At 36.0% G+C, this 24,858-nt stretch overlaps 1 protein-coding gene across 18 annotated transcripts in view; it reads left to right on the forward strand.

Annotated features, from left to right (window-relative positions):
- LOC126354708 (MAP kinase-activating death domain protein) overlaps positions 1 to 24,858 on the forward strand; it is a 684,767-nt gene that overhangs the window by 299,867 nt on the left and 360,042 nt on the right. For 10 of the 18 annotated variants that reach the window (XM_050004532.1, XM_050004534.1, XM_050004533.1 and 7 more), the window contains 3 exons: positions 1,379 to 1,505; positions 11,805 to 11,837; positions 17,596 to 18,000. In XM_050004532.1, coding sequence (XP_049860489.1) covers positions 1,379 to 1,505; positions 11,805 to 11,837; positions 17,596 to 18,000 — 565 coding nt within the window. The remainder of the gene's footprint in view (positions 1 to 1,378; positions 1,506 to 11,804; positions 11,838 to 17,595; positions 18,001 to 24,858) is intronic. The other 8 variants (XM_050004547.1, XM_050004544.1, XM_050004535.1 and 5 more) reach the window with 1 other exon arrangement.

Genomic DNA, 24,858 nt, shown 5'->3' on the forward strand with positions numbered 1-24,858 from the left:
ATCCTTTTCATAATGTTATCAGTATTCCTTCCAGGATTTTTTACTGTCTAAAATTAAATATTTTGTTTATTTGTCTCATATGTGTTGTTCACAAAATGTGATAAAATGCAGAAAAAATTAACGTCAGGAGTGATATAAGAACATGTGGGATGACACCATCTCACTATGTGACAACTTCTTGCCTCAGCAGAGTAAGTTCCTACTGACATTTGTATAGGATATTCTAGTATTTTGCAATGGGAATTAAACCATTGTCCTGCTCATCGCCAGCTAGCAAATAACTGCCACACTACACTGGATGGTTTACAGCATATGACAGTATAGTAAAAATCTCCTTTCTTCGTCAAGAGGGCTTAACACTGTGACTCTTGTGGCCTAGAACTTTTCACTGATTGTGTATGATACTATGACCAAAAAGGTAGCCAGTGGCTTGTCCTTCATTTTGTGCTACAATTAATTGAGGCATTTTCCCTCCAAATTCTCTTTGCTAGAAGTGCTTACTATATTTTTTAAAAATTCTCTTTACTTCTTTCAGTGGTTAGTCACAAAAGTGTTGATTTTGTAATTGCAAATTTTTCATTTTGTAGTCTTTTATCTGTTCCATTATGTTTCATTGCTGTGTTATTCCTTTTCAGTAGAGTCAGTTATTAGATTTATTACATTTGTTATTAAATATTTGCAGCATATGTCAGTGTTTATTTAAAAATCTAGAACTGCTGTGACAATAACAAACAAATTATGTGTGTCATAGGTTTAGTCATTAAATATTCACAGGTTGTATTCCATTACCTGAAAAAGTTAGGAGCACAAATAAATGTTTCACTGACTTCTTGCCATATCAGGTTTGTAAGTCTGTGAAGCATTTATTCAGTTCACAAGTTACAATTGTGTATGTAAATTTTTGTAATAAATGTTTTATGTGTGTATCTAAAACATAATTGATATGAGGGCCACAGAACAACTGTGATGTAATACCGATTCTAAAAATGTGAATTTAGTAAGAGATATGAAGCATTAACCTGAAGATAGTTGAAAGAGCAAGGAAAAGGAAACAGTATAATAAAGAACTGTCAATCAAACAGTGGGTCAGTTAATAGTTTCTTAAAATTATAAATCGAAATCTAGAAACAGGTTTTATAATTTGAATTTATTCTCACATCAAATATTTGTTGCCACTCTTAACTTCGTTTGGTTAAACATTATGGAGAGAAATTGAATGACATATTCTGCACTTTGTTCTCATTCTAAATTATTATTCCAGTCTGAATATACTTTTACATTGTTTATTGGTGCATTATCAATGATTGATTATAAAGGAAAGTATTAATCATAAATGTCATAGCAGATTTACAGAGACATTTGACTTTATGAATTAAAGGCTTCCTGATGACATCTGGCTGGTTGACTTGGACTCTAATAAGATAACACCACCATCTGGAGCAACAGATGAACTACCACCATTACCAGAACCTGAGGGGACAATTTTGAAAAACCATCTTAAACAGGTAGGAAACTGAGACAAATGTTAATATTAACAGCTTAACACACCCACACACACACAGCTTTGTACATATACTGACATATGAAAAGCACATGAAGTGTGTTAATAATTAATGAGAAGCACAATAACACAACCTTTTGCCATTTCCCAATGTATTTGTGAATGTTGAAGTATTGAAAAATAAATGAATAAAGGTAAAACTGTGCTCCAGAATAGCATGTACTGTTTTCAGGTTTTATTTGTACTTGACATACATAGAAAACTGTAATTAGGCTAGTGCATAATTGTAAGTTGTTATTGTTGATATACACATAAACTCAACGAAAGACAGACCTTGTACAAGTTATGTTGAGTTAGTGTTTATGGCTTGCTTGTACTCTTTGTGAAAGAAGAACCCATTCACTTATTTCCTGCATCAAACTATTCTTAACACAAATAGTCTTAAAATTTAATCATTTATGTTAACCAAAGGTATTATAGTCAGTGGAATGGCAGCTGCATAAAGAAGTGGATGTTTTAATTTGAGCTGTCACATATGAAGTATATCACTTAAGAATTTTAACAAGGTTAAAAAAAGAGTTTGGCAATGTGACTTGAAGAAATGGCATTTAGAGGATGTAAGGGTAATTCAGCTGTGTAGAAATCACTCTCTGATTTTGAGTGGCAAATACAGTAACACATATCAAAGAAAAAAGTACTAGGAAAGACATACATAATGGTACTTTTTACACATTAGTTGTAACTGATTGTGATACATATTTGAATTCACAATGTCTGTTGTTTGGACTCCAAGGTCATACTTAGAGTATTTCAATGACTGGGAGAGAAGGCTGCGATCAGCATTGCTAACAGAATGTAAATCAAGCTCACACTCTGGAGCACCATCCCTAGAACTGATATGGTTCCGAGCCAAACATTGATTCTCCAAATGTTACTCTACAAATTATATCACCTTCTAAATGCCAAAAAGCTGAGGTCTAGGTGCGTTACTGTTGAACATGAAAAGGAAGTGAAGTGGGAAAAATTTACTGTCATTTGACACAGGTTGATCTATAAATGCATGCACAATATCCGTGAATGTATTCAGCAGTGCATCACCACTAATGGCTACCAGCAGAGTGACATTATTGTTTAGAATCAGCTGAAAAATGTTATCACCAATAACAGAAAATAGTTATGTTTCTGTTTTGTATCTCCAGTCATTCCAAAAATTTTGTAAGTAATTTCCAAACAAAAGAATTCTTCTTACCCAGCCATATACAGGATGTCCCAAATTTCTACAATACAAATTATACAAATGGTAGACAATCCTACATGAGTATTTTGCAATGAGAAATTATTGATTAGAATTTAATGTTTAGTTTATTTTACATTCATCAGCCAATTAAATTTTACAGCAGCAACTTAAGCTCATAGCTGTTTTTCAGACTGATGATTACCAGTCTTTGGTTGGATTAAAATGGCTCATATAATTTTGATGCACATGCTCACATATACCTGTTGCCTGTTGTACAATAAGACAAACAGCTAGCACCCTGCAAATCTCTGCTGATTTTGCTGGGTTTTCATGACCTTCAACTTTTCATAACCAACAGGGGGAAAAAGCAATAGAAATGAGATCCGACGATCGCGTTGGTATCAGCCAAAAGCCATAGTAAGGCTAATTGTTGTTAGATGCTCCCACACATTAATAATAAAATGGGATAGTGTACTGCCATGTTGAAAACACACTATCTCATGGTCAAGAGATACAGTTCTAACAATTAAGCCCACATACCTGAAAGGAACATGAAGTATAGGTCACACAAGATACGGTGGCTGAGGTACAGTGACCAGTTTTTGTCCAAAGCTCTGGGTGAGTTCATTCATTTGTTCAGAAGGGGAGTTTGACAAGTGTTTGCAATCGCTCAGCCCGTTGGCAATGACAGAATTGCTGTGCAAGCCCAACAGTCTTACAATTTTAAAAAAACTATTCGGTAAAAAATTTAAGTTTTGCTTTACTTGTAGCTTTATATGTCAGGTTTATTATGATGTGCCTATCATTTCCTTAAAGATCAAAGTTATTGTGATATTTACATGGAAGTAAGAGAATGTGTGAAGTTTGAAAAAGTTTGCAATGAAAAACAGGGCTCATTATAATTTTGTGTTCGGTACATATTACATAATATGTTGCTGCGTATGAAATTTAACTAACATATTGAATTTTTAATTAGACTTCAGTGGAGGTCTCTGTCACCAGTCTTGAGAAAATTGATCTGATGTAGTGCACTCATTTGCAATCACACCATGCCAGCAATGAAGCCAGAGTGAAATATCCCCAACATTCCTCAAATTACATAATCAGATTGAGGGAATGAAATGAGATTTTGGCAAATGATGGCACACAAAGGGACAGTATTTTTTCATATGGTTACTATGCAAAACTTCATTGTCTACCTGTTATTCCCCAAACTACATTCTTTTCTGATGAAAGAATGCACTTTTTAAGGGCCATCAATACCTGGTGAAATGAGAAATGCTATGAGTTTTTAAACAACTTATGTGAAGTCATTACACATTTGTTTTATACCAAGGATGTGCTTTTTTCTCAGTTACTCACTTAATAAAGTTCATAAACTACTATTTCAGAATTCTCATGTAATTGCATCTGCACAACATGTTAGTGAGGTGGGACTCTGTAATGTAGGTTTTACTCAAAATTCCCCACTTGTGACACTTCTCTGATAGTTACAAATGGTAAACAAGCCAGGTGAAAATAAATCACTGTGTTTTTGGCAGAATTCTATTTAGATACTAACCAAAGAAGAGTGTCAGATCTTTTTGAATGGTCACCTTGCAAGTGTGGACATGAAGGGTCCCTATGTAAGATTTACAAAAACTGTGAGTGTAGGTTTCAGTTTTAAAATGACACTTCCCATCCTGGGCTTGGCACTTCCCCTATAGCACTATAACATGCATTATTCAAACAGTGTGTCAGCAAATACAGTCATTTTAGTTCACAGCGTACATATACAGCCCACAGCTTGATAGAGAATCAGTGCTGGTGAACTGAGATCATTGTGGCATATGGATTTTCATCGCTCCAGGTGTGGCTGTTGCATCAGTCAAAAACTTGCTTCTGATTGAAACAGGCCTCATCCCTGAGCTGTGTAAGCTGTATGAAGTTTGTTACTGTAGTACTCTGCTGGATAATCTATTATTGTAATGGACCTGTGGGTTCAGAAATATTTGGCCCATCATTGCCCGTATATGTTACAAATGATAGTCATGTAATTATTGCTCGATTAGTACTCTCAACCATGTTTTCTTTTTTAATTGTGCATTTAATAGACAAGTTTATGAGTATTTATTGATGAATCTTCTCCCACATAGTGCAACACCATGTCTTCAAATTCTATTTTATTAACAATTCCTTGTTGAGGACTCTGGCCCTGCGTCTGTGGCTTATATTTCTATTCATTGCAATTTTTTTCCACGTGTTGCAAAATTTCTCTCTGTGCATTTGTTGTCTTGCTGTGTACAGCATCTTATTGCCTTACACATTAAAATGTATGTCTATAAGCTCCTGTGATGAGTAATACTCCCATCTTCTGCAAACAGTGATTACTGTGAGCAGTGGTAAAATCTACTGTGGACATGTTACAGACAATCTGTATTGCCTTTGATGGTAACACTAACAACAATGATGTAATAGGAAATTGCTTGTTATGAAACATAAACATTTTACACTGAAGCACCAAAGAAACTGGTACAGGAATGCATATTCAAATAGCAGAATAGTTACTGCAGACAGCAATGCGTATGTAAGACAACAAGTGTCTGGCACCGTTGTTAGATCAGTTTCCGCTGATACAATAGCGGATTATCAAGATTTAAGTGAGTTTTAACATGGTGTTACAGTTGGTACATGAGCGATGGGACAGAGCATCTCTGAGGTAGCGATGAAGTGGGGATTTTCCTGCATGACCATTTTATGAGTGTACTATGAATATCAGGAATTTGATAAAGCATCATATCTCCAACATCGCTTTGTCCGGAAAATATCTTGCAAGAATAGGACCAACAACAACTGAAGAGAATCATTCAATGTGACAGAAGTGTGACCCTTCTGCAAATTGCTGCAGATTTCAATGTTGGGCCTCAATAAGTGTCAGTGTGTGAGCCATTCATTGAAACATCACTGATATGGGCTTTCGGAGCCAAAGGCCCACTTTTGTACCCTTGATGACAGCACCACACAAAGCTTTATACCTTGTCAGGGCCCATCAACACCAACATTGGACTGTTGATGACTGGAAGCATGTTACCTGGTCAAACGAGTCTTTTTTCAAATTGTATCGAGCAGATGGACATGTATGGGTATGGAGAAAACCTCATGAATCCATGGACCCTGCATGTCAGCAGAGGACTGTTCAAGTTGGAGAGACTCTGTAATGGTGTGGGGTATATGCAGTTGGAGTGATATGGGACTTCTGATATGCCTAGATATGACCCTGACAAGTGACGCTTATGTAAGCATCCTGTCTGTTCACATGCATCCATTCATGTTCATTTTGCATTCTGGCAGACATGGGCAATTCCAGCAGGGCAATGCAACACCTCACATGTCCAGAACTGCTAGTCCTAGGAACACCTTTCTCAGTTTAAACACTTCCGCTGGCCACCAAACTCCCCAGACATTAATATTATTGAGCTTATCTGGGATGCCTTGCAATTTGCTGTTCCGAAGAGATCTGCAGCCCCTCGTACTCAACGGATTTATGGACAGTCCTGCAGGATTCATGGTGTCAATTCCCTCCAGCACTACTTCCAACATTAATCAAATCCATGCCATGTTGTGTTGCAGCACTTCTGCGAGCTTGTGGGGACCCTACATGATATTAGGCATGTATACCAGTTTCTTTGACTCTACAGTGTACAAACCTGTTCCTCATTTGTATAGCTTAATCATGTCTTTGCACTGCCTGAAATTACATTTCCAACCATCGGTTCCTTATTATAAAAATAGTCAGTTTAGGATCCACAAATGTCTTTATAATTTTTACACTAAAAATATAAACGAAAGGGGTCTATTGGTAATCAGCCATGCATTGTGCACAAAGAGGTAACAGAAAGACAAAATGTATTAAAGGAAATAATATCATTCTTGAGTGGAGATAGTATAAAGTTGCAAACATTTGAGTTTACTGTGATGTACTGGAAAACAGACAGAGAGTAGATGGACAAGCAAAGTATGGGGCTACAAGCCAATGTTTCACTTGAAAGAATATAGTGGAGAAGCATAGGAGAGACTGAAGGGAGAAAGATGACAGGAATTGCTTTAAAAGCTATGAATATCATTTAAGAATATATGGATGACGAACAAGAGTCATGTAAAGAGAGACCTGATATGCATAGTGCCACTGCTTTGTTGCTGGGCATTATGTAGCAGAATTATACACTACCTTTTAGCTTAACAGGAGTGAACCAGAATTTCATAAGTATGCAGAGCTGTCGGACAAATGTGCTGTTTGCCTTGCGTTCATCTGCAGACTTCTGTGTTATTGTTACAAGCAGTCAGATGTGTGGTCTTGTTCGCTTCCTGTGTCTTCTGGTCAGTTTCTTCTTCCTCATATGAGTATTATGTTCTTTTTATCATTTATGTTTTTTTTTCATATAGCTCTTGCTACTGAGTGCAAGAAAAACTTTATCATGGCTCATATTAACAGATATCATGCCGTATATAGAAATGCTTGTTCAGAATACTTCTGCTTTATATCAAAGCACAGGTTTTTTGAAGTAGGACCATGAATCTCATATGAATGTTTCACCTCTACTCCATTTCTGGGAATACATTCCACAAATCAAATCTGCAGAAAAATAAATTAATTCCATCATCAGGTGGAAAATTCATGATAACAATGAGGAAAATAAAATAAATTTTACTTTCTTTTCTTTTTTTGTATGTTTACCCAAACGAAATGGCATAATTTCGTTATGGATAAGAAAAATTATTTAACTATGATGAATTAAAATAATACATTGGCATCTAATATAAAATTCTTGTTAACTATTGGGAAAAGATAGCTTCATGGATTTTTATTTATGTTGTAAGTAACTTAGGAGTAAAGGTAACAGCTCACCGAGTAGTAGGGAAACTGAGTTATCGACAGGTACTCGGACAAGACTGAAAACTACACTACCTTTCAGACAAATCCTTACCCTTACTCCCAAATTATTTATGTACTGCCAGAACTTTTGATTCCATCATATCATTTAAGTTATTTACTCTCAATCTACAATAATGTTCATAATAGAAAAATAATTTGTCATGAACATATGAACATTTGCTGCTAAGTGAGTATTTGTTTGTTAAAATTTGACAGTTCTTCTATGAAAAGAGAGTGAGACCTTGCTATAACTCTGTTATTACTTTCAATTGCAAATTTGTGAGCCATTATCAAGAGATGTATGACGTGGCTCTAAGGGCAGATTAGGAACAATAACTGAATTATTGATTTACCAGAGTGTCACTACCTACCCAGCTAGTTCTGGTGTTTAACTGCCAGCATCCAGCATATGGGGAGGTGCGTCAATCCTGGATTGAATCCACCTTGCAAGTTAATGATTTGGGCCAGTTCGCAGACCAACCTGGATATGGTTTTTAGGCAGTTTTTCACATCAACCTATGTAAATATTGAGCTGGTACCCAAATCTCACTTCAGACACACAATTAGTAAGCACTTGATGTCACATTTGACAGCGACATTGCACTAGATGCAGATACTTGTATACAGTTATGATCAGTTCTCCATGAAACTGGAGAAGGCCCATACCAGTCCTGTCCCAGTATTGGCAGAATACAGGTCACTGGAAAGGAAGGAAGTAATATCTCAGTAGAAATCACTGGCCACTGTAGCCACACAGAATCATTTTAAAGTGATAACTGTTATAAAAATTCCAATGAAGTATAAAGATACAGAAAAGGTAAAAAAGAAAGAGAATAGTAGAATTGATCATTCACCGTGTTTTAAGGAACAAGAAGTGGACATCTAAAGAAGCTCGTGCTGTAGACTATATTAAAGATAAATAGCATTGACAAAAGAGAGAGAGAGAGAGAGAGAGAGAGAGAGAGAGAGAGAGAGAGAGAGAGAGAGAGAGATTTTAGAGATTTTGAAATCAAATGATCTTCCTTAAGAGACTAAGAAAAAACAGAGTGATTTATATTAGATTAGATGTACTTTTCATTCCTATAGATCCTCCAGGATGCAGAGTGTGCCAGAAAAACAGTAACACGCAATAAATAATTACAAAGAAAAACAAATGTGCTAATGTGCCTTCTGCAGATCCCAAGTAGAATAGTCCAAATAATGAAAAAAAAAGCTTAAATTTTTTAAAAATCGTCATTCTTCTGACTGGTTTGATGCAACTCACTAGGAATTGTTCTTCTGTGCTAAACTTGTCGTAAATTATTTGTTGGATGTATCCCAGTCTCTTGTCTTCTTCTATAATTTTTACTACCTATTGTTCCCTCCAGTACCACGCAGGTTATTTCCTGATGTCTTGTCACGTGTCTGTCATCTCATCCCTTCTTCTTGTCATTGTTTTCCATGTGTTCCTTTCTTCGCCAGCTCTGCAGAGAACCTCCTCATTCCTCATTTTATAATTTCACCTATTTTTCAACATTCCTCCACCGCACTACTGTCCTTGATCCACCACCATATAGTGATGTGCGCCAAACATACACTCTCAGTAATTTATTCCTCAACATAAGGCCTATGCTTGATACCAGTAGACTTCTCTTGGTCAGGAGTGACCTCTTTGCCTGACTTTTTATGTTACCTCTGATTCACCCATCGTGGGTTATTTTGCTTTCAAGGTAGAAAATTTTCTGAACTTTGTTGGATTCTTGACCATTAATTTTAATGACAAGTTTCATGCTATTCTTATTTCTGCTGCTTCTAGTTATCTTTGCTTTTTTCTGACTTACTTTCAGTCCACATTCTGTACTCACTCTTCATTCTATTCAACAGGTCCTGTAATTCTTCTTCATTATCACTGAGGTTAGTAGCGTCATCAGTGAATCATCATTGATAGCCTTTCACTCTGAATTTTAATTCCACTGTTGAACGTTTCTTTTGTTTCCATCATTGCTTCTTCAGTGTGTAGATTGAATAGGAGAGGAGAAAGACTGTGTACCTGTCTTACACCCTTCTTAATTCAACCACTTGATTCTTTGTCTTGTAATGTTATTGTTACCTCTTAGTTCTTGTACATATTGTATATTGTTCATCATTTCCTAGAGCTTAATCCAATTTTTCTCAGAATTTTGAAAATTTTGCATTGTTTTACATTGTTTAACCCCCTTTTTTAGGTTGACAAATCCTTTGAGATTCTCTTGATTTTTCTTCAACTGTGATTCCACTATCAAGTGCAACATCAGAACTGCCTCTCTGTTGCCTTTATGTTTCTTAAAGCCAGACTGATTATCATCAAACAAATCCTAAATCTTCTTCTCCATTCTTCTGTATATTTTTCTTGTCAGCAGTCTGGATGCATTTACTGCCCTCGCTATATTCAGAAGGATGTAGATGATATTTTTCTGAATGCCTGATAGTACATCGTGAGTCTCATAGATTCTACATACCAACTTAAGTACTTTTGGTTGCCATTTACCCCCATGATTTAGTTCGATCTAATTTCTTCCAGAGCTGTTTTAAATTCTGACTCTAATACTGGATTCCATACGTCTTCTACATCTTCTTCTAGCTTGTCATCTCCTCCTCGTAGGAGCCTTCGATGTATTCTTTCCAGCTCTCCATTCTCTCTCCTCTACATTTGATAGTGGAATTCCCTGACCACTCTTAATGTTACCATCTTTGCTTTTACTTTCATCAAATGTTGTTTTGACTGTTCTTTATGCTGAGAGCTCCTGACGATCATTTCTTTTTCAATTCCCTCACATCTCTCCTACAACTGTTTCACCGTAGTAGCCATGAATTTAGTATTAATTTGATTCCTAATGGATTTATATTATTGCATCCCTGTCTTTCCCTGAACATTTTTCTACTTCTTTCCTTTATTGACCAGTTTTGTTTAAAAGGCAATAAATAACTCGAGACAAGACATGTAAATGTTTAGTACACTGAGGTGCATATTATAATTCTTAGGCTATTGTAGCCAGGCATCATTAACTAATCCAGCAAAATTTTTGTCAAGAAATAAACTAGAGAACAGTACAAAACCAGATCTATAATTTTATTATTTCATTACTAACCAATTAAGTAATTGATTAATCATCCTTAAATGTAGGGAAGAAAAACAAATGGTGAAGGAACATGAGTCAGTGGTAAAATATTGAACTTGTCTTTGGGATTAACTAGATTCATATTCTCCCCTAATTGCTGTGGTTTAGATTTGCCTTGGTTAGGCTAATTCTGCATCCTTCTCCAGTACCTGTCAAAGCTAAGCTAATGCTTTTAATAAAATGATTTTTTGTTAGTAGGAGATCAGACAGTAGCCACAGGCTATCAGGAGAGAGGTAAAGACTCTGACTAAACAACTGGAATTCTGGAACACTGCAGACAGTTAGCAGATTTTTTTTGGTTAGCAACATCATCACTCTGTTAACAGATGTCTAATGAGTACATGTATCAGTAGACATTAAACATAATAAGGGAAGATGATTATAGCATCTGGAACTACAAAAAGTGATTGATGCAATATAGGATGCCACCCAAAGAAAGGAGTTACAGTAGTTGGTCTTTGTTTATAATGTCAAAAGAAGGACTGTCCTCTGAAAGTGTAATACAAAATAATAACTACATAGAAATTTACATATTGCCTATCATATACTGTTGTTTGTTGTTTGTTCTACTGGAGGTGTGTGACTGATATGTTTGAGGTAAGATTTAGTGTGGAAAATGAATTTACTCTGTCTTAAAATTCAGATTTAATTTACTCTCTCTTAAAATTCAGATTTTTAAGTTGTAGCCATCAATTTTAATGAGTTAATATCATTATTATTTTCATTTGGTTGCATTTTATTGTACTTAACTTTATTCTTACTGTTATCTACTGTGTGTTTCTTCAATAAAATACTTTGATATTGATAACTGTTTATCATCTGGTGATTAAAGAATGAAAATAATATGAAATTAATCACTTATTGTTTTATTCTGTGAGATATAGAGATGTTTCAAACAATACATAGATTAGTATTTTCTTTTTGAATAAATGCAAAATGAAAAATTTTATCACTGAACTCCACCTGTCTTACCCTTGGCACAGTTTCTCTTTATCTCTTTCTTCTCTAATCTTAAAGGCTATGCAACTGATGGATCAAGTTGGCGCAGGCGTAAATATTCTGCTTATTTCATCTCTTGATGCTTTTAAATTTCATTCATAATCACATTTTTACAACTAAAGATGTAGTGAAGTGTCCTTGTTTTAAAACTTTATGAGTAGCAAAATTCCACTATTTTAAAATTTTAGGATCATTGATAGTTTGAGATAGACAGAGTGTTTTTTTCTTATATGCTTGTAGACTTTGAATGAGTTATGTATATACTTATGTACATTTGGCTCTTTTTTGTCATTAAAATTATTTTCCATATGGCATTTTGTATTACAGAATTTTGTTTAACTATTTTTGCAATGCAGTGGTGGCTTAAACATGCATGCTGCTGCTCGCCTCTAGAAAGAAATTGCCGTAGTGAATTCATAGGCATTTAATTAATGTCTTTCTCATAAGAGTGTAGAATCTTATTTGAATTGTTTGTAAAACCTCATTTAGTTCCACGTGGTTGTGCAAAGGGAATAATTTTTAGTTAATTTAGTGGTGACTAACTCAGACATATTCTGTTTTCTTATTATATAAATGTAGCCAGCATGTTTTTGTTTTCTCATTAGAACTGTCATGACCGAGTTCTTTTAGCCATATCATTTGTTCTCCATATTCATAAAAAAAAAAAACTTAATGTGGTTACTATACAAATCGTGTCGTCCATAATATTTCATTTGCTAAGATTCAATGAAAAGCCGGTTAAAATATTGTTACCTCATTAATTTTATGTACAGCTTTGTACCTTCATCTTTCTGACATTCACACAATAGGGTATATTTGATGAATCATACACATCACTGAGCTGCAGCCAGAGGGGGTGCTTATTTGAAAATGATTAGTGTGACTTATATATTTTTAGTTGTCTTGTGTATTTAAAATGATATGACTACACTATGGCTCTTACAATTATCACTGCTTTGCATACCTATTACTGCCTTTCCTGCTACTCTTTCTCACACATTATAAAAAAACTATGTGTGGGAGATGCTTTTGAAATTCATGCAACTCCATCAAATCGTGCAAAATTTCAGAAATGTGATTCACACATTGTCCTCTGTTTCATCAGCCATAAAAATAAAATCTTGATCATCCAGCAAAAATGTAAGAGTAGTTATATGCATAATTTTAACCACATTTTAGCAAAAATGTTTCAGTTTGTTCTTTGACATGTAAAATTCATGGTAATGCCAAAAATAACACATAAAAATAAGAAATTAGAGTTTCTTCCTTTTGGAACTTGTATATTCCTTATATTTCTTCCTCAGAGAGGAAATGGAGATGTGTTTAGGTTGGTTGAAATGAGGGGCTGATCACTTGGGCCATAGGTGAGAGGGACCCACCTTTTGTGAGAATGTCTTACAATTAACACTCCTCTTCTTGCATGATGTTTTATTCCTTTTACCTGAATTTTTAGTTTGCTCCATTTACTTCAGCTCCACAGATTTTTTGTCGTATGTATTATTCTTTCAAGTAGCTGCAATTATAGCAACAGGTACATTGTTATACTTTAGATTTAACAAATTGTGTTTAAAGCAATTGTTAGGTGTCACTTATTTGTAATAGATATGATTACAATGTTTGACATAATACTTGCAGGAGCTCTAGATTGTCCAATTTCAATTCATTATGGGTATCATTTCATAGAGGTTAATTGTGAAAGTATATTTCATGCACAAAAAAACTAATCCATTATGATAATCAGAGACTCACTCATGATGTAAACAAATTTTTTTCTCATTCCTGATTGTTTCAGGTTGTGTAAGGAATTTGATTTGTACTTTTGAAATTGTTGACACCTAATCCCACTCCCTGTCGGTATTTCATGATAACACCACCACCATTCCAACAGGCCTTAAAGGCTCAGTGGTACCATCCACCTGCTGTATTGTCCTCAGTCCATAGGTGTCACTGGATGTGGATACTGAGGGGCATGTTGTCAGCACACCACTCTCCCAGCCTTTGTTTATTTTTGTGACCACTGTCACTACTTCTCAGTCAAGTAGCTTCTCAATTAGCCTCACAATTGCTGAGTGCACTTGGCAGACCTGGACAGTGACCCAACCAAGTGCCAGCCAAGCCTGACAGTGCTTAACTTCGGCAATGTGAAGGGAACCAGTGTTACCACTGTGGTAAGGCCATAGGTGGTATTTCATGGTACAGGAAATTAAATCTACCAGGGATAACAAATATTTTACTCAAACTTCTCTGAATAAAAGGGGAATAAACAGAATTTGTTTTTGTCAGACTGGATCTGCTGGTATATATTTCTTGCAGTCTATTGGGTTTTTAGGTTCTTTGCCTTTAGACTGCATTTATAATGTGGGTAGTCCCAGCCTGTAAAGATAGGGCTATATTTGAAGTTTCTGAAGCACATGACATACTTGACAAATAATATTCAGAAAACCACAATTTTCTTGTAAATAGATCAAGCCATGTGTTCCCTCAAATGAATACACAGAACACCAACAGCACTTACATCAGTTAATATATTATACTGAGGTGATAAAAGTAATGGGATTGTGATATTCGCATATCCAGATTCCTGTAGTATGGCGCATACAAAGTATAAAAGAGCAGATCATTGACAGAGCTGTCATTTGTACTGAGGTGATACATGAGAAATGGTTTCCTATGTGATTATGGCTGCATGATAGAAATTAACAGACTTTGAACATGGAATGGTAGTTGGAGCTAGACAATAGGACATTCCATTTTGGAAATTGTTAGGGAAGATTCACAGTGTCAGGAGTGTGCTGCGAATACCAAATTTCAGGCATCACTTCTTACCACTTTCAATCTAGTGGCTGACAGCCTTCACTTAATGGCTGAGAGGAGCGTTGTTTACGTAGAGTTGTCAGTGCTAACAGATGAATGGCACTGCAAGAGATAACCACAGCAATGAATGTGGGACATACAACAAATGTATCCATTAGGGCAGTGTGGTGAAATTTGTGTTAATGGGCCATGGCAGCAGATGACTGATGCAAGTGCATTTACTGAAAGCACAACACCTGCAGCACCTCTATTGGGCCCATAATAATATTGGTTAGACCCTAGATGGCTGGAAAACTATGGCCTGGTGATATGAGTGCTGATTTCAGCTGCTAAGAGCTACATCTACATCTACATTTATACTCCACAAGCCACCCAACCGTGTGTGGCGGAGGGTAGGATGTGAGTGGAGCACAGACCCCATGAAGCCATGGACCCAAGCTGTCAACAAGGCAATGTGCAAGCTTGTGGTGACTCCATAATGGTGCAGGCTGTGTTTACATGGTATGGACTAGGTCATTTGCTTCAGCTGAACCAATTATTGACTGGAAGTGGTTATGTTTGGCTACTTGGAAATACCATTTGCAGCCATTCATGGACTTCTTGTTGCAAAACAATGATGGAGTTTGTGTGGATGACAATGTGTCATGTCAACAGGCCACAGTTGTTCACAGTTGGTTTGAAGAACACTCTCAACAGTCTGATTGAATGATTTGGTCACGCAGATTCCCTAGCACTAATCCCGTCGAACATTTACGGGGTATAATCTAGAGGATATTTCATGTAGAAAATCCTGCACCTGCAACATCTCCGCAGATGGATGGCCGTAGAGACAGCACGGCTGAATATTTATCCAGCGCCTTTTTGAGTCCATGTTACATCAAGATGATGCCGCATGCCAGGCAATAGGAAGTCCGACCCAATTTTAGGAGGTATCCTATTACTTGTGTCACCTCAGTTGGGTTGTTTGGGGGAAGAGACCAAACAGTGAGGTCATCGGTCTCATTGGATTACAGAAGGAAGTCGGCCGTGCCCTTTCATAGGAACCATCCCGGCATTTGCCAGGAGCGATTTAGGGAAATCACAGAAAACCTAAATCAGGATGGCCGGACGTGGGATTGAACCCTCGTCCTCCCGAATGCGAGTCCAGTGTGCTAACCACTGCGCCACCTCGCTCGGTGTGTCACCTCAGTGTATGTTAATAGTAACAGTGGACACATTAATAGAAATATCTTCATATAGGAACCTTTATACAGCACCGAAATGCTAAATATGAGTATCCCTTTATCAAACATTTTCTATATTTTCTTCTCTTTTATTTCTTATTATGTTAAAGAAGAATTGCGATATCTATGTGAAACATTTATGCAGTGCTGAAATTTTCTGAGTCATGGGAGACAACATATAGCTGTTGAAGAATTGCTATGCATCTTTCCTTTGGTCCATGTTCACAAATTACCATGAGTGTGATGAAATATTACTATTGTAAATGCAAATGTGAATACATATAGGTATAATGTAACCTGAAACTTGAAGTGACTGCAGGACATTGTCATGTAGGCTGCTGTGGTTTTAGTGAGTGTGTTATGTGCAGGAATGCACGTTAGTTTAGAATTTCTCATATACAGTCTTACTTTCAAGTTACTATGACAATATGAACATCTTTGAAAACTCAATATTTGAATTCAGTAGTATTTAATCTTCAGTGAGAGCATAAGTAGTTATTGGGATTTAGAACTAGTAATATATTTTTTACATTTAGTTTATTAGTTAACATAGCTTTGTAAGAAAATACATGCAATACATATTAAAGTATTTATAACTTTTTAATTACAGTATGTATAAAGTAACTTACACAAACATATACAGATGAGTGATCATGTCCACTTATAGTGACATTTTAATGTAGAGAAACAATAGTGATCTTTCAGACCCAGACATCTCATTTGTGCACTAATAAAAGGAAGAAGGAAAGGTAGATATTTGTAGAAATTATTGAATAAAGCACAAAGATCTCAGGGAGCAATTAAGATGAATGTAGTACAGCTTCAAAACTAATTACTGAAATGCTGTCATGACAAAGATGTAGTCTGAAAATTATTGTGTTCAAATAGCAGAAGGGGTAAAAATAACTCTCTCTCTCTCTCTCTCTCTCACACACACACACACACACACACACACACACACACACACACACACACACACACAGAGAGAGAGAGAGAGAGAGAGAGAGAGAGAGAGAGAGAGAGAGAGAGAGAGAAAGAGAGAGAGCTCTAATGATGTGCAATTAGTCTCTAGGTTCTCTTATTTGGAGATAAAAAAACTACTGCAATTCTGTCCCTGTGTTTGTGTTGTTGCAAAAAGAAGGATACAAAGTAAGATAACAGTAGAAGAATAAATTACTCAGAGTATGGAAAAAGTGAAAATAAATGAAAGACCCAAATACTGTAACCTGAAAACAAAGCAGTAATCAGAACTGAATCTCACATTACCTGAACATAAGTAGTGCATCAAGATGATACTGTTACTTGGCTAAGACTTCATTAATCTTGAATCTGTTCTAACAGGGTTGTGTGGTAGCTTTAGTATGCAATACCAATAATGAGTCTCACCCCTCATGAAGCAATATCTGCTGTCTCATTCATGGAATCAAAGTCTTACTGTGTACTTTCGATGTGTCATTGTTGTGCGTCATAGTGCACCATAGCATTAAGAGTATTTTTACATTTACAGAGTGGGTAAAATTTTTTGTGTTAGGACTAATAAGTTCCAGGAAATGACTTAATGGTTAAAAATTTAGGCTATGAACTTCCCATCAAGCTAAACATACTTAAATTTGAACATTTCTCAGCTGTATTTTGGTTATTTTTAGGCAAGATATTTGCATGATCCTTTTATATTTTAATCTCAGGTCCTTCATTTTTTCTGTCATTCATTTCATATTGTATATTAACTTTTTGCATAGATTCATCAACAGTTGATATTTTTCATTTGACAGGCACTGTCAAGTATGTCACTGGCAGCACCAACGGTAGTAGTTCCGAGAGAAGAATCCATAACCACAGAAGCACATCAGCAACATCCCTCTCAGGGCCAGTGGCAGGGTAGCTCTGCAGCACCACCCCAGCAATATTATCAGCCTCACCAAGTTCAACAACATCATCAACTGCAGCAGCAACGGCAACAGCAACAGCAACAGCAACAGCACCACCACCAGCAGCAGCAGCAGCAACAACAACAACAACAACAACAAATGAGCTCCATCCCTAGGCCAGGAATGGGGGCTCCTAGTGGCAGAAGAGAATCACATGTTCCAGAACCTTTACATGCTACAACAGGATTCAACCCATTCATATATGGAAATGATGTTGACTCTGTTGATGTTGCGACAAGAGTAGCAATGGTACAGTAACATTTACAATTCACTTCATATTAAAACAATTTAATACAGTTTTCAAAACTTTGCCCAACCATTTAGGCGCTCCTCTTTTGACACACAATATTTCAGTGTGTGAGATAGCCGTCTTCATCATGTGCTAATTGATGCTCCTATATGTGATCACTGTCTAGACTACAGTCAGACTGCTTGATATCCAGGCAACACATCTAAGGCCTTAACTGCCACATGAAGGTGTCTCAGTCAGTTGTCAAAATATTGGGCATAAAAATTAAATTGAGGCAGTAAGCACATATGAAGGGGTTTATGGCATAATGGTGGAAGTCCATTTTGCTCATTTTCAGAAATTGAACATTTTGTAAAACATTGTACAGAAAAGTCGGGAAAGATTAAAAGAAGTACATATTTTGTCATATAAGGGGTAGTGCTAATACTGGAGCATAAATCATGTGTAGCTGTATTAATATTGTTATCATAATTATTATAAATTCCATAAATTTCACTTTGAATTAACAATACTTGAGCACAATTAAGTGTAGTAATATTAATATTATCATCATAATTGTGTATAAATTGCATGATATTCAGTTTGAATTAACACAAAAACACATCTCAGTCATCTTCATCCTGAAAAGTTTCTTTCAGAGAATGAGTTCAACATTTTCCTTTTCCTTCAAAACACTGTCTAGTTGTTTTTTACTGTATAGTGCTTCCTGTTTTATAATGTTGCACTGGACTGGATGTCCCTTCTTTCCTCTTTGTATGGCCAAGGTGAAAAACTTCACATCAGCATTCATAGTTCTCTTCTAATGGTTCTTTGTAGGTTCAGCTCTTCTGTACTGCAACCACTGAATCTGTAGCCAAGATACTGGACACTTTAATTCATTAGTTTTGCAGTACCTGCAGCCTTCTACAAAGTTACTGTTGGTACAAATTATTCTTGCTTCACCTGTACTACTGTAAATGGCTACTTTCTTTGTGACTGGGCAATCATTTTTTAACAGTCTGATGGTGTGTAGATAGGTTTTCCTTTTACCTGAAGTTCCATAGAGTCAAAATCAGGATCATCTGGCAGAAAAATATGGTCAAGAACATTCACTTGAAGTAGAGGATCTGTCACAAGTTTCAGACAGAAAAGAGCCATTTTAAAATTTATATTTTTCCCAGGGATCACAGTAAGTTGTTATGTGTTTTCTTGTACTATCCACTTCTGTTAAGTTTTTCACTATGGATGATGAAATTTCCTGTGATCCTCTCAAAAAGCTATAGTTTCATTCCATATAAACATGAAAGCAGAGTCAGTTCTGAAGTCATGTCAGCTAAGATTATATCAATATACTGTAAGACCACAATAATCTGGCATTTGATATTCCAGCAGACCCAATAGTCTGGCACACATCAGAAATTTTCTCATATTTTTAGCTTGGCATGGCAGTATAGTCGGACACCTTTGAGGAACCTCAGAACTGGTTGGTATGGTGCCTTGTCAGTAACAATTGTCTGCTTCACTGGTCAAAGAAGTTCAGATGGAAAATGACACAAATGATGATCAATCATCAACTGATTGCTGTGAAACTGTACCAGTGATAAGTTCTGCAACCATTAATGAACTGAGCGCAATTTTCAGCAGAAGAAGTTGACGAATGGATTGGTATTGACAGAAATTCAGCTATCAGAGCACAGCTGACTGATGATGTGATGTTACAAAGTGTTTTCAACCCACAGGAGGCACCAGAAACCGAGAGTGGGGGAGAAGAAATTTCTACAACATACATCTCTTGAGTGAAGGATCCAGATGTGTTAAACACTATTATGAAATTTACTGAGACAGCCAACAAAATAACACTTCTGAAGTTATTGATCTGCACATCATACAAAACAAATTTTGTCAAAAAAGTTTTCAATTCAGGATGCAAGTTAGCATTTCTGCAGTGTTTCAGACAGCTCAGAATAAAACTTCGGCTTAACCATCAGTGGTAGACACCAGCCCACATATTCCACACCATGAACAATGTCAGATATCTGTGCTATTCCTAAAGACAGTGATTCCATTTAAACTGCACAGAATTCTTGGTAGCAATTTTTATTCATTACCTTGTTCTTGGATTTTTTCAAGTCAGTGGTGCTTGTTTTATTTTGTAACAGGCATACATAAAATTATTTATGTGTACTGAACTTTATTGTGACCTCTCCTGTCAGCTACCTGATTTTGCACATTAAAACTACAGGTCTAGCTTACAGCCCTGTTTTTAAACCAGGTTTTTAAAATGACGTTGATAATTTGGCATATTTGATAATATGGCATTGTCAAATCCCTGAGCATGATGGATTATCAAGATCCTACTGTAATTGTGTTTATAATACGCTACTATAGGTGAACTTTGGAAATGCCTCAACTTTTTCCAAATCAAATACAGAAGCATGAACATCTTCAGATTTAGACTTTGGTAATTCCTTATGCACTTTTATCGAATTCCATGCAGATTCAGTTCTGCTTGAATGTAAGTCATGTTACCCTTCTAATTTTTTTTCACCTTCAGCAGCTGATCACAGTATCTAGTTTTAACCACATATTGTGCATGTATTTCTTCTTGGCAGATGGAAATTTAGATTGAAATTGCGATTTTTCTATACAAAGCTTCATACACTGGTTTAATGTTATCTTCGCCAACTTTTTCTTTATATAAATTCTACATAACCCTGATGTTAAATTCAGGACTCACATAAAATCTCTTAGTGTTTCCTGATCAAGATAATGTGACTGACGACATAGAAAACTTTTAATGCAGGAATGAATGTGACTAGCTGTATCTTCTCGAGCTTTATTGCTGACCTCTTAAATCGCTGTCAGGCTCCTCTCATTGAGTGATCCTGCCATCAGAAATTTGAGAAGTTCAACAAAAATACTTTTCACAGGTTTTAACTGAACAATGCTGAACTTTAAATGGTATTTGTTAATACAAGCCTTTGAAGGTTGAGGTTTTGTTCATGGTCTTCTTGCTCCAGAGGATTCTGATTTGATTAGTCCTCATAGGCAGCCATTTTGAGAGTTAAAAGGTTCAATTTGCCAAAAACTGTTATAAATACCTTTGCTTTCTTCTTTGGTTGTTTTTGAAGCACATTGCATCCACAGTGGCAATCATCATTATAAAATATTGTAGCAGGAATTATTTTAACTTTTCTAGTGCTGTATGTTTTACCTTGATTCCTTTTCACTTTCACCTCTTGTCTTCCATCTTCTCCCAGTCATTTTCTTGTATGATTGCTGTTGCTCATCTTCTTCATTAGTCTCATGATATTCTGAAGTGCAATACAAAATTTCTCCCTCTTCATTCATGATTTCTCTAAGCCTATCTGAATCAGTCATATTATCAAAAACATAAGCTCATACAAACAGCAGTAACAACTGCCAAATAATTAAGCTCTTTGTTTATACAACAATGAAATAATAAAATAGTATAAAACTTGTCTGACAAAAGTTACATGAAAACAATTTGTTGGACAATATTATAATACAAAACGTTACATGAAAACAGTTTTGATAATTTTAGAATGAAAAAATGATCTGCAAGTTGTTGCTAATAATAATAATAACAATAATGATAATAAACAGGAAAACTTCCCAGTGGTGGAACAGAAAACGAATTTAGTTTCATGGGATTACGGCATAAGTCAGATTTATTTCACTTTGCCGTGAAATGTAAATAGAAAATCTAATTTTGTTTAATGGATGTTGTGGTCCATATTGGACGGACTTCATTTTACTTGTGATCCCATCTGTGATGCTATTGCACATACAAAGTCATGCATCACTATGCCATCCAAAAGAATGCAGTTTATACTACATAACATAGTACTTAACTCATTTTTGTTAGTATGTGACTTACATCATTATGTTGTAAATCCCTTCACTGCTCCCAGCATCTGATGAAGATGATGAAGATTATTGTGTATAAGTATGAACTCATCCCAAATGTACCACCTGTTCTCTTACTTATTATTTGTTAAATGTCTGTGTCCTCTTATAAAACCAATGAACCATGATTGGAATCCAACTGCATCTTGCTGCCCAATTTTATATAATCACAAATTGATGCTCAAAAATTCTAATCCATCAACGTGACTTTAAAAAAAAATTGAGCATGTTAGTGCACATAAACATCTGTTGACAAAAGTGAAGAATGAAACCATGAGTGCATCTGAATTACACCGCTGCAATAAGTTAGAAAAATTAACAAGAGAGATACTTTTGTTACAATGAATATGCAAAATATGGGTAGAATTGACAATACCTCCAAAACCTTCAACCACCACTTGCTGGTTTTTGTGTCTGTTGCTGCCTTGGGTTCCCCAATACTGCACAATATTGGTTGTACAATGGTTGCTGTTGTGGTTGTGGAGATATGAGTGTTTGATTGGGTTGTGCTCACCAGGACTTTTATGTCTCCTCTGCATCACAGTATTTTTCAGGGGAAGAATTTGAGACGTTCTATGTTGTTCTTAAACATTTAGGGATATTAAACTTCCTGGCAGATTAAAACTGTGTGCCGGACCTAGACTCAAACTTGGGACCTTTGCCTTTCGCGGGCAAGTGCTCTACCATCTGCGCTACCCAAGCATGACTCATGACCCATCCTCACAGCTTCAATTCTGCCAGTACATCGTCTCCTACCTTCCAAACTTCACAGAAGCTCTTCTGCCCGCAAAAGGCAAAGATCCCGAGTTCAAGTATTGGTCCAGCACACAGTTTTAATCTGCCAGGAAGTTTCATATCAGTACACACTCTGCTGCAGAGTGAAAATCTCATTCTGGATTTAGGGATATTCTCATATGTTCACAAATATTCTAGAATATTCCCAAATTTTCTAGATGGAAACTGAGAAGTGGCATGTATCATGATCCACAATCTGCTAAAATCGTCTTAACCTGAATCGTGCGACATAGTAAAGACAGAGAACCAATTCAACAAAAAGGTATTGTCACTAATGGATAAAAACTACGTAAATGAAGAATGGTTATGTGAGTAAACAGTTTTAGCAAATGAAGTAATTCAATAAGCAACTCATCGAATGCAGAATATGATTCCAGGGGAAGCAACACATTTAAATCTATTGATACAGCATTAACCAATGAAATTTCCAAAAGAGCTCTTACATTTGCACTATGTTCCTGATATGCCCTCAAAAAACAGCTTCTAAATAACATCATATGAACCAGAAAACAAAATGGCAAGTCAGTATTCTTACCACGAATTCAGTTCATTTCATCTACCTTACCATTCACTTTTAAAATCTCCCCATAAGATACTGATGGCACCACTTCTGATGATCCTTTGGCATGGCCACCTTTTGTTTATTTGTTGTTTATATGCAATTCAGTAGACTCTTCTTTGTTACTGAGACATAATAAATGTTGTACCTTTGTATTCCTGTGTCTGAATTTTGATTCCATGAACCTTAATAGGTTACAGGCCTAGTTTATTCACAAAATTTCAGCACAGAAGTTTATTATGTCTTTTGTTTGATATGTGATTCAAGTTACCTCATGTGTTATTTTTAGTACCATGTAGAATGAAGGAATTTCAAGAAGCCATTGTGAAAGTTGATAGATGGAATTTCCAGTAATGGAAATATCAAATCCAGGCTTTGTTTAACACCTACAGCATTTGAGATGTGGTGGACAGTCAGAGGGCATAACCCAAGATTTGATGACATCTACTGGAAAACTGTGGGTAAAAGACAATGCTTGTGCCATGTGTTGCATTTCACCTGTGATCGAGTACTTGCAACTCAAGTTTTTGATAAGGTGCACTACTGCTTGTGAAAGGTGGGAGAACAAACATCCAAAGTGAACAAACTCTGTGTTATGAAGAAGTTTTATGAGTACATACGAGTGATTCATTATTGCGGCATATTGCAAAAATCATGAACATTCTGAGCCATCTCAATTACTTAAAGGTGAAACTGTGTTGGACCCAGTGATTATGGCCAAGATCCTTGGAAGCCTTATGATGGAGTTTCATGCCATAGTCACGACCTGGGACAGTGTGATTCTGAAACTGCAAGAGTGACTCATCCCTGAAGATAAATGATTGAATTACTTGGAGGAGGTATCCATTATCCTGGCTGTAACTTCATCTCAAGGCTGGAAGAAAGAGCATACAGATGTGAAGAAGAAGAATCTGAATCAGGCAGATTCAAGGGGAAAATTTACTTGTTAGACATTTGGGAAGGAAGGCCATCTGTAGAGAAATACCCATTCTAATAAGAAAAAAAAATAGGGATCAAAGTAGAGGTGACATAAATGCATTCATTGTTACTGACAAAGGATCATGCAAAACAGGTCTGCATGATAAAGTGGTTTGTGAGAGTATGCTGAATGCTGATATGAGCAAAGTCTCAATTACTGACTGTAGGCGATCATTGCACATCATTTTTCAGTGAGAATGGTTCAGTGAAATTCATGAGTGTCAGAACATTGAAGTTTCACATGCAGGTAATGCTAAATGGATGTGAAGACAATCATATCAACTAAAATAAAGAAATTCACAAATGAGTATGGAGAAGATGGACAAACTGATAATGCAGTCTATAACCCAAAAATGAGGAAGAGTTTATTATCTGTCAGTATTTGCATGACATTTCTTGAGAGGGGGATGTGTCATTATTGAAGGAATAAAATATGGAAACAAATTTTGCCGATTGTTTTTTGTATCAAACACCCAATATGGTGTGAAATTATCATCCACAAATAACCTCAAAACTGGCACGAAAGATTGGGTCTTGTAAATGTGAAATTGATTGTGAATTTGATCAGAACAGATCTTATCAAGGGAATAAACATGTCTGATGCAGCATCATTCTT

The sequence above is a fragment of the Schistocerca gregaria genome, chromosome 3 (assembly GCF_023897955.1).
Source record: "Schistocerca gregaria isolate iqSchGreg1 chromosome 3, iqSchGreg1.2, whole genome shotgun sequence".
In the NCBI taxonomy this organism is placed as follows: domain Eukaryota; kingdom Metazoa; phylum Arthropoda; class Insecta; order Orthoptera; family Acrididae; genus Schistocerca; species Schistocerca gregaria.